The 18166-nt window shown below is 45.2% G+C and overlaps 1 protein-coding gene across 1 annotated transcript in view; it reads right to left on the minus strand.

The window, feature by feature from the left end:
- Positions 1-18166, minus strand: part of LOC146172552 (nose resistant to fluoxetine protein 6-like) — a 99857-nt gene that overhangs the window by 26234 nt on the left and 55457 nt on the right. Inside the window, exons 8-9 of the mRNA XM_084585798.1 lie at positions 14977-15063; positions 645-813 (exon numbers count right to left, since the gene is read on the minus strand). Of these exons, the coding sequence (XP_084441924.1) occupies positions 645-813; positions 14977-15063 (256 nt within the window). The remainder of the gene's footprint in view (positions 1-644; positions 814-14976; positions 15064-18166) is intronic.

The following is an 18166-nucleotide window of genomic DNA, read 5'->3' on the forward strand; positions in this document are numbered from 1 at the left end:
CGTCCTGTGTTAGCGCTGTTTCCATGATGATCGCAAACCAACAAGCCCAACTCTCCACTCTTTTGTATTTCATTGGCATCTGTGTTGTGGCTGATGCCGTTTTCAGCATGCACGTTTCTTTAGTCACGTTATTAGTTCATATGTGTTATATTTCCTGAAACTCCACTTTTGGGTTTCGAATCCATTTGTTTGCGAGTGTGTACGTCTCCTTGTTCATTCTTACAATATGTCTTTCTGATTCTAAGGTACTTATATGCTTCTTAAGGCGCTCTCCTGATTCACAATGTACTGTTTGCTTTTTTTCTTCCTTTTCGTATGTATTTTTAAAAATTTACTTCTACCATTACCAATCATTGATATCAGAATTGTTCATAAGGGCTCTACATTTATAGTTTTAGTATTTATTGTGTTGTAGATATACTGCATATTAATGGTGTTTGTGCCGTCAGTACAAAAGATTTCTTCCTAATTGCGGAAAGAGTATCCGAGGATGACTCCAGGTGTCAGCTTCTCTCACCTCTATGCGAAAAAAAAAAACAGTGTGTGTACATTCGTAATTAGAGGTTGCCTGCCATCCCAATGAAAGGGATAAAATCAACATTCCCGCCTAGCAGCCGCCTAAGTAAACCCAAATGTGTACTAACCACGTCTGGGTCCTCCTGTCTCCAGTTGCGAACCTGCAGAACCAAGTCCCACCAGCGCTCTCGCACCTCCACGTAGAATGCCTCGTAAAACTCTTTCGTATTTGGTCCGGATGCTATCAGAGGCAGCAGGTACATGCACATGATCATGAAGAAGAGCGGAATGGTAGTCCTGAAAAAGAGAAATTAGAGCGTGTGTAGATAGATGTATTTATTGAATGGAAAGGAAGGGAGGTCGGCTGAAAAGTTCAGAATCTGGCCTACTTCTCTGCAACAGGCAAAGAAAAAAGGAGAGGAAAGAGGGATGTGGATGGGTGACGATGTTAAAAATAAAAGCATGAACTTCATTGCAAATTTATGATGCCCAGAGAGCTAACAAGCGCGTCTTCCCTAAACAGCTCTCTTTTTCACAAGTATATATCTTGCCTCCATCAGGTACGTACTACAATGATGTTGTTGCGCTTTTTAAATTCTGTTCAAAACAATCGGAAAATAATTATGTGAAAAAACCGCAAAAAAAATATTCCGCTGCAAGCGATTGTCATTTTAACTTCTGTGAATTCACGCACTACGTTTCTACCACGCAGCGGTGGCTCAGTGGTTATGGCGCTCGACTGCTGAACTCAACGACAAGGGATACAATCCGACCAAAGAGCCTGCTTTTTGATTGGGGCGAAAAGCAAAACGCTCGTATACTGTGCGATGTCAGGGAATGTGGTAGAACCACAGGTGGTCGAAATTTTCATAGTTTTCTATTACGACGTCTCTCATAGACTGAGTAGCATTGGGATGTTAAACCCCATAAACCAAAGCAACACAGACACGAAGCTTGCATTTCTCGCAAACGAATTTTTAATGTCGCTTGTTCGCATTCTACTTCGTTCGTACACTGCATTGATAAAACTTCTCCGGCTTCTTTGATCACTCTAGACGTGATAGAGACAAGCACGGGGAATGCACAGCAAAGCACTCTTGTCTTTTTCGTGCAGCACTTTAATTGAGTATTACCAGCATCTGCATGTGAAGTGGCTGTAATAGCATGGAGTTTAATGTTCTATTAGTGTTTTACACATTCTATTAATGCCCTATTCTGTGGCAATATTCAGATAAAGGACAAGCGTGAGAGAGTAAAATACTGCATAGTTTTTTCCTTTTTTTTTCCACAATGGAGGGAGGAGGTTTAAGAGCCCTTAGCTTCAATGCTAATCATCCAACATGTTCACTAGCCGATTCCCAACTTTGACGGCCTCTACAGGGCGCCACCGGAAATACATTATCGCCACCCACAAGCACAACCAGGTTGCCATGGTGATATTGTGCGGCTCTGCTTGAAGGCGCATTAAAACAGTGGTGCGAGGATGCAGCTGCAGGTTAAAAATCTCTCAATGCAGGCTGTGATGTGTACTTGGCGCAGATATTCGATATCGACTGTCCACATAGGAAGCCATCATTGCACAGGATTCAGAGGTGTGGAAGAAACCACGACGAAAGTACTTGCGGCAGCTGTCATTGTAAAAAACTACCTGATGAGGGCGGTGTGCGACTGGTGTGCCGCTAACGAGGAGGCTGTAATCCCTTGACGAAAGAAAGGCAATAAGAACTCTCTCTGTTTCTCTCTCGAGAGAGAGAGAGAGAGAAAGAGAGACCCTTTAATGAAAGGTAGAGAATTTAGCCGGCGTTTAGATTTCGCTGGCCTGCTAGTCTGCGTAGGAAGAGGAATTGGGGAGGGAAAGATGAAAAGAGAACGGAAAATAAAAGAAATGAACGAGGAGATAACATGCGGCCATTAAATGCGTTATAAGGTGCATCAAGGTGTAATGGTATCAAATGAAATGATGAAATACACAATCCGACAAACGTGCTTTTGGTGTTCACAGCGTGAAAAATGCTTCAGGGTAACGTGCGAGGTGAATTTAAAATTTGTTAAGGAGTCCAATTTTTTTCAAATAAGCAAACAAAAAAAAAAGTTCATTGCGAATCTCTGTTGCCTATAGGCCAGGATGAGGGGCCTAAAACACTGTTAGAGGCACTGGGGAGAGCTTCTCTATATATTATCATAGTACGCGCGCTTGCAAGCATACGCGACCCACACAAGCAGGATATGTTCCACAGTTTCAATCGAATCGTAGTTGTCACAATACGGACTGTTCATTTCACCGAAACAGTATCGCAAGCCAATTGTATATGCGCAGTTCAGGCGAAGTCGGTGGCAAAGAGTTTCTAGTTGGCGAGGAAATTTCAGAGGGAGTGTTGATCTTAGATGTGGGTCAGCTGAGTAAAGAAATTGGTAGTGATGTGTCGTCATGCTTCAAATACGATACTTTGCTTCAGAAGTAAATTTTTTAGCCAGTTGGAATGCATCAAATTTTGTGAAGAAAGTCTGAATGTAACTGTGATTTTGGTGACCTTACGAGCCGCTTCATCTGCTTTTTCATTGGCTTTAATGCCGCAGTGAGCTTGTATCCCACTGAAATCCTATCCAGTGGCCTGTAATAGCCAAATGATATAGATACCCGATGTCAAGAAAACGGACTGGTGATTGGTTTTCTTCAGCAGGTTATAAAGGATTTGCAGGGATGCTCTGGAATGAGGGAAGATAACCCATCGCTTGCGGGGTTGGCGCAGGATATAGAAAACAGCTTCATTGTCATTGAACTCAGCTCTCGTAGATGATGTCTTCCGCCGTAGTCGGTAAGACAGGACATGGTTTGTTGAGGGCAAGTAAAGGCCACAGGAAGAAGTGTCTTGAGTAGTGGAACCGTCGGTGAATATGTGGGTGTACTGCGTATATACTCGGCTAAATAGGCAAAAGCGGCTTGCAGAAGTGCTGCCTGTAGCATGCCGCTCTTCACATCTATGCCAGGAACAGATGTATTCACCATTAGAGACGATAGTAGAGAGGGGCAGAACCTGTAGAGCTTGCCCAAAGCCAGAGTTGTATTGAGTTAGGTGGACATGGTGTAAGAGGTGCTTGTTCCCTTGGAGGACATATCGCAGATGTTTACGCATAGTTTCTTGGGCTGCAATCACATCTAGCGGTTAACATCCTGCTTCTGCAAGTGTTCCAATGCAGAGGATCTGTTTGGGAGTCCAAGGCATAACCACAAGCAGTTCTTCCGCGCGACTTCAAAGATCGTCTTGCTTGCTGGAGATAATCTTTGAAGTACCGGTAAATAGTAGCGTAACACGCGTTCAACGTAGGCTATTTCAAGTAGAACCATCGACTGGCAGTTGCTTCCCCATCGTGTTCCCGCCATGAATCTGAAAACCTGCAATGCTGCAGTGATTCTGAGGTGCCCAAGAGAGATTACTGTTAAATACACCTAGGAATCGCTGTGATCATACATGCAATAGTGACCGTCCACCCAGAAGGAGCGGCTATCGAGTCATTCTTTTTCTTGTGAAAACCATACCAACTCTTTTTTTGTGATGAGAGGCGATGACAACGGGGAGCCAGATACACGAAGGTGTGCAGTAATACTCTCTGAATACGTTGCTGCGTAATATAACGCGGACGTGATGCACTTGAGATGCAGATGCATCAGCAAAAATTTTATGCGTACTCCTCGCGGAAGGTTTCTTGTATACGTATAAGGGTGATATTGAATAGGAGAGGGCTGAGCACAGCTCCCTGAGGTGCGCTCCTCTTCACTGCGTGGAAAAGAGTTGAACCATTTGGAGTGCTCATAAAAATTTGCCGCTCTTGTAAGTAGTGTCCAATTCAGTTGTAAAGCTTTCCTCCGAGGCCAAGGCTGGCCAAGGCTGCGAGAACTTCACGATGAAACACAGAGTTAAAAGCAGCCTTGATGTCAAGGAAAAAGGCTGTCGGAATGTACCCAGCGTGAAGGTACTCTTCAAGTGACGAGATAAGGGCGATGACATTATCAGTCGGAGACTTATTTGGGAACTGCGTTCATTTCTTGAGAATACTCATTTCGCCTCTCGAGGAACAAAGTAATGCGTTTGCAGATCATTCGCTTCATAAACGTACCTACTCAGCTCAGTAATGCGAGGGGTCGGAAAGATGCGTAACCTGTTGGCGGTTTAGCTTTCAAAACGGGCACAATTTTCGCCGACTTCCATTCCGTGGGAACCTTACCAAACTTCCAGGAAGAATTGTAATAATCCATGAGTTGAAGACGGGAGTTGTGAAGTAGCTTTGCGATTGCGTCATAGGTGACTTCTCCGTGACCCGGAGACGTCCGTCTGTTTAATTCCGCGATAGTTGCGGATAGCTCTACAGTTGTGAAAGGTAGGTCCATCGCTGGCACTGCCGCCTGGGAGATGCCTGACAGACCATTAGTGGAGTGTGCGGAAGGCCATAACGCCACTCTCAGTAGTATGCAGTATTCTTCTGAGACTTTAATGGCTTTTCGTTCTTGCAGTGATAGTGCTGTGAAATGGTAAAGCTGTTGGAGGGGCGTGCGCATACCGCGAACTATCCGCCAAATTTTCGCTACTGGTTGGCACATAACCAACGTAGAACAAACGTCACCCCATCTTTGCCCACTAAGCTTATCCTGGTAGCTTTAAATGTGACATTGTGCCCATTGGCAGGCACGAATGTCTTCAAGGTTTTTGTGCGAAAAGCTTTCATTTCAGCTCGCCTGCGAATAGCGCACAGCCTTTGAAATGTGTCATCATTTGAGGGTAAGCTATCGCTTTTGGCTGTGATTCGTGTGCTTTCTCTCAGGCAATAAGCCATTATCAATATTAGTTCCTCGTTTCGGAATGTGGCAGTAATTCCTCAGCTTGTAGCGTATTTGTATGCATACCAGTCTATAGATTTTATAAATTTCTTTGATGCCATCGGCGCATAAACAGCTGATATGAGAACTGGGTAATGGTCATTTCTACGTGTTGATGCCATCTACGCATAAGCAGCTGATATGAGAACTGGGTAATGGTCATTTCCACGTGTTGATGCCATCTGCGCATAAACAGCTGATATGAGAACTGGGTAATTGTCACTTCCACGTGTTTCCAGATCGGTGCACCAGCCAAATTTGTGGACAGCTGAACTTGTCAGAAAGGTCAAGACAATACTGCTCGCACTCGTCAGACTTCGGAGATAGGTTATGCTGCCGTCAATTAGCGGTTCAATCGAATGTTTTTCGAGATGTTCCGCAAGCTTGGCACTTCGGGCAAATGTGTGTGATTCCCCAAATTTCATTATGAGCGTTGAAATGTCCACAAATAATATGTACGGGTCCTTATTATCAAGTTTTCAAGCCTCGAAGCATCGAATGGCCCGCCTGGCTCAAGATAAACTTCAGTGAAAGTGTACTCTTGTTTCCCAGTTACTGTTACTGCGCACATATTCGTTGTCATTGTGAGGCGCGACTTCAACTAAGGACGCCGGGATATCTTTGCGAAAGCCTATCAGCAATCTTCTGACTCCATCTGATCGTTGTCAGCGATGAAAATAGTATTCATGTTGACTAAAAGTTTCCTCTATGCGCAATCCAGAGATGGCTATGAAAGTGAAGTGGTACGCTTGCACGAGCTGCCGAAAGTAAGTTTCGAGCGTAAGCACCGAGCATTCCACTGAATAATGGTGCATGTGCGAAAACTGTTGTGGATGGTGAGCTGTGGTGAAGCTCTTCCTGTCGAAGCCATGATTACAGATGTGTGATGTTACACCCCTGTGGAGAGCAACAGACCGACAGCAACGGTTCCATTGCAAGGACAGCTTCTACATCTAGGAGACCTCGAGAGGAGGGGTTTGTGCGGACAAGACCCTTGACGGCGGCAAACAGCATAGGAATCAGTAGGCATGTGACTTCGTGTTCGGTGCTTCCACTTTGCTTCCTTTTGATGATCTTCTTGTTACGTTGCATTGCCTTAGGCTGAGAGCTATAGAGGTTGTTTGTCGGGACATGTGCGGACTGTCGCTGCTGCTTTGATGTAGAAGGAAAGCCAACGGACTTCGCACGCTTTTTTTTTGGCTGCAGCCGCGTATAAGTCGTCAGCTGTTTTTTCACGTTTTGGTGGCTGATTTTTGGAAAGATTAACGTATTCACAAAAACCTAGTCGGGGTTAGGTGTGCGAATGGGGGCCGGCCCACACTTTGCATAGCATGGGGTCGGTACAATGTCTCGATATGTGTCTATGCCTCTGCCATTTGTAGCATTATGTAACTGTTCCGACGTACTGATTTACAGGGTAACATCCCAAGCATGACTCTTTTAGGCAGTGGTGCATCTTTTGAGAACTCTCGAAACGTGCACGGAGAGCCCACAAGAAACAGAGATTGTCAGAACACGATAACGTTAAAGGCTCTATTCTGCAGAAAATCCGACGGTCGCGTCTGCCTACTGAGCAAAACCCCCAGCATACCTCTGGCAGGTGGTAATTGACAGGTGGCATGGCCATGCTCTGAATGGTCGACAGGTTGTATAATGGCACAAGATGACGAGAGATGGGGGAGTTGACAAGGCTTCTGCTTTCAAATGGAGGAGTGATATGGGAGTCAAATCATTCGGTACTCTTAGATCCTGACTCAGACACACTACTGCTAAACCCGGCTGAAACGTTCGTAATTTTGGGTAAAGCGCGGCGGCATATGCAGGGTGTCCCAGCTAAGACGGCCGCGATTTACCAAAACCTAAGTGTTCTTCCCGAATGAAATCAATTGAGTGTTGTTGGAAATCATGTAAAGTACCCATGTTATTTTTTTTTATTCCGCCCACATGAATAAGTGGATGGTCGACATTGAGTAATAAACGTTTTAAATGTCGCTGTAGGCGCTCAAATATATATAGAAATTCTATTCAGCTCCATTATAACAGCCCGAACGAGACATTTTCGGCGAGGTAGATTTAGCCATAGCTGCTTATAATACTCATTACCGGTAATTGGCAGCCAAATCAAAGGATACCGACGACCGCGTTCACGGCCACGGTGGAAGAAAGACTAGAGCTGCGATATGTCGCCACAAGTATGCGCTTCCAGCGGCGGCATGTTGTTTACTAAGTTATGCTTTCCGCCGATTTTCCTGGAGTTCTTGCGGAAAACCTCACGCGATCTGTAATTTCGTGACCTGTGTCAGCAATAAAACTGCAACATTCAAATATGTCTGTTTTACTTAGTCAAACTCCTAGTGCAAAGCAAGTAAGAGGTTTCTTACCGCTTCTTGTCAAAATTACTTATTTTTCTAATACCGACCCACACGTCGTCTGCTTTACCAGCATGCAGAAACACCTCAGGAGACTTCAATGGTAGACTGCCTTGTTTGACGAAGAACCATAGCCAATAAAAACCCCTAGTTGCACAGTAACTCAGCTGACAAGGTGCAGTAATGTAAATGACCTACTGGCGCTTTCCTAACTGCCACTGCAGATTTGTTCGATCTGAAGTATTAGATATTTTATGCATTTGGCTAAGGCAAGAGCATACCTATATATGCGCTAACTGGGAACAAATGCTTTATATACGTTGCTGCACTCGTAGCTGCGTAGCGTGGAAGGAGAAGGCATCGTTGGCAAGCGCTTCTGAAGCCGGAATTCTAAGCACACGGCTGTAAATGGACGTTTCTACAGGCTAAAGAAAAGTCGTTCATAGCACTTGGACATAATAAACGCATCAGAATTTAGCGCTTGTAGCAAGGGCCACCGTAGACAAAAAAGCCTATCCAGTACTGGTGCTTCTCCTTGCGGCCGGAATGCGAGCAGAAAGTTAACTGAAAGCTCCTCGCGGCGCTATCGGATCGCCTTTTAGGAAGCCTCATAGGTGGGTGAGGGGCATGGTTGCAAGCATTTCATTCGTGTCTGGCAACAAAACGTGGTGCTCGCCGCTATAAATGGTTGAGTGGGGTGCTCCTCCACGTTGAGGCGCGTGCATCGCATGGACAGAATGGCAAGTGCACATCACCAAGTATGTCGAAACGCTGAGCATCAAGCGGGAGTTTAGCGATGCGAGCGCCTCATTTCGGAGAATCGTTTCGTCATGGAAAACACCTAGTTTTCAGCGCAACTTCCGAAGCGGCGCTTGCAACCTGAACGTTTGAATGTTTAGACAACTATCTTTAAACGGCCGCTTTGGAGCGATTGACCTGGCAGGGAAGATGTGCGAGGCAATGGTTTAATGTACCATTTTTATTCGCCTAGAATAAGACCCTCAGAAGATTCAAAAACATTACATGACAGTGGGCTTACTGCTCGTGTAGGCGACTTGGGTGTCTCCGTGCGCTACTATTGCCGTGCTCTCTTCAGCGAGTTGGTAAAAAGGCGCCGAATCGGCCCCTTCTGCGCTGCTCAAGACGGACAGCTTTGCTTGTGGTCACGAGACAAGCGCCAATGATGCTTGACAGCGCGCTTTTCCGGCCTGTCGGATGCACCACTGGCGCTTATTTCCGACACAGCCGCCACGCAGAGGTCTGGTGTGAGCATCACAAAAGGCATAAATCCGGCATAGATTTCATCTGATGGCACTGCAATCGAGGCGCATTCGGAAGCACGAAGCATGCTGTCACGTAGTATGCTTGGAAGTTCGCTGGATTTCATTTAAATAAAAATGGGATACGTTGGGTGCTTTTCGTGACCCTAGACGCCTTTCGGGTCCACAGCTGAGATTTTAGACGAATATTAAAATTGGTATTATTGAAACTAATTGTTCAGTTAGGCGGAACGAAAAAAAAATACCAGTCCATGCTTTACATGACGCGTAATAACATTAATTTCATTTAGGTTATTCCGTATAGGGCTTAGGTCGCTATGATTAAAGCCGGCACAATCCTGTATATAGATATAAAATATTGTGGTAGCTTATGATAATGAGCGTATGTGAAATAGCAGAGGTAAGGATTATGTGACTATTGTTAAGACGACAGTCAAAGTGCATGCAAGCAACCGGCAATCCGCCGCGGGAACCACCATACTGAAACCATGAACGTTGTAGCGTTATGCCCTTGAAGGCGCAGCTCAACCTGTCCTACAATTTCAACAGGATGGGGTCAAAGGTGTCTTCATCGAGAAGCTCCGGCTTTGGAATTGTCGACGTAGGCACTGTAGGCGAAAACCTGCGAACATGTCTCTGGCAAGCGTTAGTTTGCCGATGACATCGCCGTGCCCTGAATGGTCATCGGGTGGAGCGACGTCAGGAGACCACATGATATGTCCAAGTGGGCAGGCGTTGCGATTCCGGATTCCCCTTTGGGATAGTTAGGTGAGATCAGACTCCAGCCTTCAAGGACCCGTCTATATCGAGTTAGACAATATGTCCCTAGTCTAGGCGAACATATTCGTACTCATTTTTGAATTTCGGCATTTATATCTATGTCTATTGGTCTTACACATAATGGGGCATCTGGTAACTATGTCTGCATAATACGGAGAACGTGTAGGATGATAGAAGCGCAAAAAACTAGCGACTAAAAGAGTTGCAAAGTAAATGAACTTGAACGAGGATACGAAATGGGAGGCGACAAGCGGGAGCGATTAAAGTAATCGCATTTTATTTATTTATTTATTTATTTATTTATTTATTTATTTATTTATTTATTTATTTATTTATTTATTTATTTATTTATTTATTTATTTATTTATTTATTTATTTATTTATTGAACATTACAGGCCCCGAAGGGCATTGTGTAAGGGGGGTTACAATATCAAGGTTAATGGCTGTAAACAAGGAGCAGACACTAGGTATTACATAATTTCAAACATAAAAGAATTCCCAACGTAATTGTATACATGGTCGCTACAGAATAGAGTACATACAGATGCATATAAAAATATGAGAGAAAACATTTAGAAAGAAAGGCAACATGAAAATAGTATAACATAGGTCAATTGAACTAGCAATACAAACTTAACACTTTCTCACGGAATGAAGCAGGACTATTTATCGATGCAATTGAATCAGGAAGGTCATTCCAGAGTGAAATGGCGCGAGGAAGTGCAGATGAGTTGAAAGCTTTCGTACGGCCAAAGATGCGAGAAAAACTAAGATGATTGTGCAAGCGTCTAGACGTGAGCAGTGGATTGCTTAGTGGCAGCGGCGAAGGCCTATCCGTATACACATACTTGTGTAACAAGCACAGAAGCGAAACTTGGCGGCGATTTTCTAGAGGCGGGAGGTCTAAACCGGAGCTTCAACGTCCGTTCAGTTTTTTTTCCGACTCTTAGTTGACTTTTATACACACGTACTGGCACTTTAGGATGTCAAGGCGCGCCTTCACGCACTTTAGTTTGTAAAGAGCCAGAAAATGCAATTTTCCTCATTTCTCACTTTTTGGCCAAAAGTGAGAAACGAGGAAAATTGCACATACACCGTCTCCTATGGCGTTTCAAGCTATGAAAACACCAAATATCTTGCTCTGGGTGCTCAGAATCAAGACGGCTAAGTAGAAATGGCGACCTGTAACACGTAATTCAGCCTTGCTGATTTAATTTAGGCCTTTAGAGCCCTGAAAGCTGGCAGCGATATTTGTTCGGCTCGCCTGAATCGTGAATGTTCCTTGCGGCCGTATTCCGAATTTGCGTCGTTATCGAAACTGTTGTTATCTTCTGACCTCGAGTCATCTGGTTGGTAGAAAGACCGAAACTGGATGTCAGTTTGATTGCCACCACTTCCGGTTCCGGCATTTCCACTAATCGAATGAATCGAGGTCAGGCAGTTAGCAACACTTTCGATAAGCCCGCAATCGCTGAATATGGACCCAGGGGACAATATAGGAACAATAGGGACAACACGATATCGTTAAAGGTCATATTATGCGCAAAGTTCAGCGTTGAAGGCATTGTCGGCATTGTGAGCGAAAAATCATGGATGTGGCTCTGGGACGTGGTGGATGGCACGTGACGTGGTCGCGTACTCTTTGCTCGGCGGGTTGTGAGACATCACGAGACCCTGTGACAGGGCAAGCCTTGCATCCCAACTTTGGTACCTACTTTAAAATGAATACGTGAGATAGGGATCGAACTTATAAGCAGTCTTGAGCGATGATCAAGACACGCTACTGTTAGGTCACGCAGGTACGTTCATACGGCACGGCTAAAGCGGGGCTTTACAGGTATCTATGTCGGATGGTTGGTCACATACCTCGGTATCTTACGTCTCTATGGCAATAAAGAAGTGCGAGACAATAAGAGCCTTGCATGCCCCATGACGGTATTTTTACCTCTGGGACTCGTTTTAAGTGCACAGGAACACCGCTTAATCAAATACTCGTTTAAACGAAATTCGAGAGCAACTCTTGACGTTGTAGAAAACGGGGCATCTTCGTTATCAGCGGCTTGAGAAAGAAGCATGCATCCATTCTATCTGTGGCACATTCCCACATCTCCACACTCCACAGAATGTCCGGTTCAGCAGCGTTACCTTGCGGGCAAATGGAGACATTTTATGACGACAAATTATAGCGCTATTCCTGTCACTTCCGGTTGGGCAACGTCAAGTAGCGGCTAATCGGAGAAATGTTGTGAAAGGGAATGATAGGACAGTTAAACGCGCTGCTTGCTGCTCATCGCCTGTTCAATGGAGCAATGTATTCGCATTGCGATTTTGAACGTGAAAAAAGTAGTTGGAATAAATTTGGCTTCTTTTTATTTGTTTTATATTTCGCGTTATTCTGCAGGATATCTTTCTGAACTTAAAACAAACTTTGGGGGAACGCTTGAAGCTCGCCTTTAATGAGTGGCTGGATACGGTAGTGCTAAGGGACCCTACTTACGCTGGCACTTACCAAACTTTCCGAGGTGTCAATGTTTCAGATTTCCCGAGAAGGTTGCAGTAGTGCGAACAGATTCTTGAGGTCTAGGTTTGCCTACGCCAGTTGCAATAAAGTAGCCTTCCGGAACCCTATCCCAGGCGCACTTCAGGTTTGCCTTTTAGGGCAGGACGCTATAGCGTTAAATGGGTCATGACAGCTAACATTTGAGCACTTGCATTTCACTTCACATATGTTAAATTATGATTCCACCACAAGCTCATGTGGTGCAGTAGATAGTTTTAAAATGATTGTTTTATTATTTCGAAAGCAGCTTGCTTTTCGGGCAAACTTTGGCCGCTGACGTCACTACGGCATATCATCCCCATGTTGTCTGCAATTCGCGGTATCGGCTACACTCTTACTTGCCCGCCGTGGATGGTGGTCGCTGATGGTTTTTTTGTTCTTCGGCAAGAAGAATGTATTTGCATATTCTCTTTTTTTTTTCTTTCAGAAGAGTTCAGTATAATATACGACCTAGTGATCCTCAAAGTGGACTTGTTTTGGACTTCCGTCTACAGATTGTCTAGGCGTAGAAATTGCTGTATTATCTAAGCATACATTCGGAAGCATATTATTCGTATGTTAAGAGAGTTAGCTTGTTTTAGCAACAAGCACTCCTAATATAAAAAGCGAAATGTCTAATGTTTCCTTCTACAGTGTGCGCCGCTAAAAGGGGGAGCAGTTAGTACTGTGTTACTGATTGCTGAGCTATTTCCCGTCGTTCTTTCGGTCCAAAAACTAAGAAGAAAATCCAAACAAGCATACGTTGACGCAAAAGCACCCCTTGCGAAATTAGAGGAGCAGACAGAACATTAGAACAAAGCGGTACTTTTTGAGATGTTATATGCGTGTATTAGTCAAACAAATATTTTCGGCTGGTATACCCTTTCCGAAAAACAATGTTTAGTCTAGTCACGGCAAGCGCACGAAAGCATGCGACGCTGCCGTTGCTTCAGTCCCATCATCGCAAAACCCAAAGCTATTCGAATTGCGCTTCACTGCCCGCACCGAACAAGAGGCTCCCAGCCTCCACGTGCGGCTGCAACCGACTCCCGAGCCTAACTTTGCGTTTTTCCGGTCTTTGTCCAGCAAATGATTTGTCAGTGCTTCAACGTAAACATACTTTATTTAGTACTTAGTTTGTGAGCCCTAAACTCCCTTGGGAATGTGCCGATTCGCATATTAAGACTCAGCCCTCGGTGTATTTTTTACATAGCTTTGGTATATAACATCAGGATGTGTGCTTCTCGTTCGTACGGCATCAAATGCAACCTGAGACAACAATACCAAAAATGTTATCTTGTAATTACACGTAAGTTGCTCCTTTATTTGTTTACAAACTACAACTGCGCTGCAAGAAGCGCCGAAGATGCCAAGTCCCCTGCCTGCGCTGGGACCCCCAAGCGCTCTGACAGCCGCCGGCTGCCCTCAATATTGGTCGCCAAACAGGGTCACGTCGACCTTCCCGCTCAATGTGCACGCGCTTTGAGGTGTAAGCAATCGTCGATTTGTGGCCACTGTTGCCAGAACTACACTCGTTGGCCACATGCAACCGCTAAATCTTGTAAATGCACTTTTGGTAGTCGCCGAAATTGCAGCCCTGAACCACGTGTACTCACGCTAGGCCTACTCGTCGCGGAACGGGTCGGCAGTTCGGTGCCGACTGACATTTCTGCCCAAAGTCATTTATGATGATAAGTGGGAACATATAGAGTGTAGATGCTTGTTTTCGGTTTTTAACATGGTTAAGCTGCAGACGAGCGCAGTTGTTACGGCCGTTGACTCATCGGGCGTCGAGTTCTCGCTCGGCCTCCGATCTGACCAATCATATTAGGCGACCGGCCGCTAATCAGTTCTGTCGGCGTCGCGGGGTCAAAAACCTCACATACGATGATAGACGACCGTTGGTAGTGCCGGAATCGTCACAGGTGTAATGCGAGAGATCAGTGTGTCGATAAGCTGAGAGACCTAACCGCGCAGCCCACGGACTGTAATCATGCATAAATATATATGCCGAAGAAGACAAGCCTTACTCTATATCGTTTTTGTGCAGTAACATCTTCATCTAGCACATCTGCATGAGGGAGGACCACTGTGTCAATCGTCCACGAAAGAAAAAAGAACGTGCACTTTGATACTGCAGACTACCTTGGAGATGACGCTCCGCCGTCTATTCTCTTGTGACTTCAAAGGAGCATTTGAAAATGGCGGTCGTCCTTGGTGGAAGGAGTTTCCCGATTACGATTGATATCGCGTTTTTGTAGGCACTAAAATATTGCGAGCAGAATCAAGCATTTGTATACCATTCACAGAAGTGTAAAACGGTTATACATCGAACGACCCTGTCATCACTGCCATTTGCCTGACTGTGGGAGCGGACTGTGTTCCGAATAAATATGCGTGGCGAGCTGTGGGAGGCCAATCAGAATTTCGCCATACAGATTGGCCAGTACCCACTGTGATAGGTTCGCCATCAGCGTGACCCATAGTTGCCCAGAGACTACGCCGACGATCACAGCGACACGGGTCTATTATTTACCGGGAACCTAAACCCTGCGCTTGTATATAGGTTTGGAAAAAAATTTATACAAAAACTGAAGCACTTCTAAATGTCACCTTACCTATAACAGCGTCTGAAGAGTGCGACAATGGCTACGACAGCACGGTTCTTGTTTTGCTTGTTCAGCACATCGTAGAGGAGGTAGCCGCTGGAACAAAAAAATATCTGAGATCCACGAATTTATCGGCGCCACATATATTAATGCATGAATAACTCAAAAGTTTCAAGATACTAGCCTATGAGCTAAATTTCCGGTTATGCAGCAATAAGATGCCGAATGTTTACACGTTTCCGGTCATCGTGTAGTTAACGCATTGTGAAAGCACTCACGATTACTACGAATGCGACCTATGGTTATACGAGAACCTTGCTGAATAGGGGAGCAAAACGCAATCATTGCAAGTGTTTGCAAATGTGTGCACTTCTGCCAATGATAATAGCGGCGGAGCTCAAAGGAAGGTAGAATTTAGCCTAACGTTTTCTTAAAAGCGCGGACTCTAGGCTCAACCAAATATTATAAAGGGCCTTGAGCTCCGCCTTTTGAGGTACGGCGGGACAGCTTAGAGTATCAATGGCATATAAAGTCGGGCCCACATAAACCAAGCCCTGTCAATGTGCCTGCATGGCCTAGGAGTAGTATGCCTGTCCTGGCATTCAATAGCACTGAAAGGTTCCATTCTGGTTATACCTTCTCTCCTCAAATCAGTAGCCAGAGTTGGTAGTTCCGCCCACCTTTGTGATATCATGTGGTCGTTTTAAGTGACAGAAACTATGGAAGAATCAGTGCTCGGCCGTATAAGTAGGGTTATTAGTTTTCGGGTTTGATATTTTCTCAAATTCGGGGGGTAAAAATCGGTCGTTATTTTTCGGCTTGATAATAGGGGAGAAATAGGGTTTTTCGTGGGAAAATTCCGCAATTCGGTTTTATCGGGTTAAATTTGCAAACTAATAATTTATTCGATTTGCTCTAACCGATGGGTAACAATTAGGGCTAGATTTTGGGCTGCTTTCAAGAAAATATTGCAAAATTTGGCGTTTCTTTGGTAATTACTTATTACTCGCAGTGAGAGGCAACGGTCAGTTTTGAGAAAAGAAACATTTTATTCACGAGGGCTGGTCATCGACGTTCTACACGTCCTTATTAACATACGTAATCATCTGCATGCGCAACATCTCGGTTTCCATACGAGACCTGTCTGGTCTCTGCAGGTACCTTAGCTGAGAGAACGTTCGCTCAACGTCACAGCTGCCATTAGCTAGGCACAACAATGATAACGCTGCATATGCTAGTCTTGGGTAACGCACAGTTGCGTCGTTCCAAAAGTCCATCACTTCAACACCTTCATTCGTGGGGCTTGCTTCCAGCAAGTACTGGTTGAACTCCTCGCGAAGCGAGCCTACATCGTCCATCATGGAATTAAAGAGAGGTCGGTAGTCATCAAACGACTGACTCAGCAGCCGCTTCTGGAACGGATCGAGTACGGCTCCCAGTTTCCACAATGTCAACTGGTTTTCTTCTTTGTCTGAGACGTTCCGTTTCAAAATGCAGTCCCATTTTGTGGAGATTTTGGCGCAAAACTCTTCACAACAAGTTTTTACTAATATGGCACTGCTCTTAGGCAACATAGACAAAACACCTTTCGCCCGATCACTTTTACCGATCGTCGTGGAAAGCTCGTTGACAGTCTGCAGTAACTTGACGTTTACGAGGTGATCGAAGCTTGGCATGAGGAGTTCTCCGCCTTCAAGCGTTTTCTGGACATCTAAAAGAGGCTCGAGTGCATCTCTCATTAAGACTGCCTTTGCATAAAGAACCTCTTTTTCAGAAAGTATCGCTCGAATAGCTTCCGCTTTGGTGATATCATGCGAGCATTCAACAAGTTCTGTTAATGAGCTCCACATTTCTATGACGACAACAAGCGCTTTGTAGAAGCTTTGCGATCTGTTCGGAACTACAGAAGGAGGCTTCCTTGCATCAGCACCAAACAGACTATTAGAGGCACATATTTCGATGTACTTTTGGTGCAGCTTGTTAGCGTGTTTAAATAATGCTCCAAACTTCATCACTGGGGATCGAACATCAGACACGCAAGGTGACGAAATCGCATAGTCAACGCTCACATGGATCAAATGGGCTAAGTCCTTTACATGCAAGATGTGGATCGCTTCAGCTTCGCAGATCTCACGTACCATTTTTCGCATGTACTCCGCGGAATCTGTGGCTACGGCTACAACATCCTTCCACGTCTTGCCCACAGTAAGGAGAGCCTTGCCGACTACCCGGGCTACTGTGTAGCTGTTCGAAGCATTAACTCTGTCGACGTCGACTAAACAAACCTGCTTCTTTTTTTTGCTTTTTGACTATAATAGCACATCAGAGTGTTAATGGTAGGCACTCCGGTTATGTCAGGGGATTCGTCAACGATAACACTCACTTTAACGGCTTGCATATCATCACGGATTTTTGCCATGTCCTTGTCAAAAGCTTCTTTCAGGTATTTAATCCGAAGTCGCTGTCCAGTCGGCATAGTTTTAGCGGCCTTGCAGTATTTGCGTATGAAATCCCCCAGAGGTCCGTCCGCCTGATGCATGCTGATTCCACTGCACGACAGGGCACGAACGAAGACGTGAATCACGCCATCCGCTTCATTTTCTTTCGCACGCTGCCTACAGGAAACATCGAAGAGCGTTGGCCGAGATGTTCCCGCCTTTTCAGCTTCTGGGACCGCCATCTTCCATCTTCAACTTCTTATGACGCGATGACGCGAGATGCTCGCGAATTCGGTCGTAGGGCTTCTTCGCTGGATCGGTGACCATATCGGTGTTTCAGTACTTGCACACCAGCGCGCGGCTGCCTTCAGAGTCTTTTGTTGTAGTCTGCAAATCCTTGTGTTCTTTGCACCAATCATCCAATGTCTTTCGTTTTCTTCCCACCTTGAACGCTAGTCAGCAGTGCTGCGAATGCACGATGTGTAAATATCGCCGCTGAGCGTGCCCAAGCTACCGGCGCTGTGTTCGGGACTCCGACGTTAGATGGCGCCACGGGGCCTGCAATCAACGATTGACTGTCTGTCGGCCGCTTTGGCCGCTTCTCGGTTGAGCACCAACTGGAGGCACAGCAATTCCGTGGGCACAGTTGTTTCAGAAATCGGGAAAAATCGGGTTTTACCCGATATTTTAGGAACACGCTCGGGGTGCAAAAATCGGGTAAAATCGGGTTTTACCCGAAAACGAACAATCCTACGTATAAG

Source organism: Amblyomma maculatum, unplaced genomic scaffold (genome assembly GCF_055883805.1).
Source record: "Amblyomma maculatum isolate TAMU_Amacu unplaced genomic scaffold, ASM5588380v1 scaffold_13, whole genome shotgun sequence".
In the NCBI taxonomy this organism is placed as follows: domain Eukaryota; kingdom Metazoa; phylum Arthropoda; class Arachnida; order Ixodida; family Ixodidae; genus Amblyomma; species Amblyomma maculatum.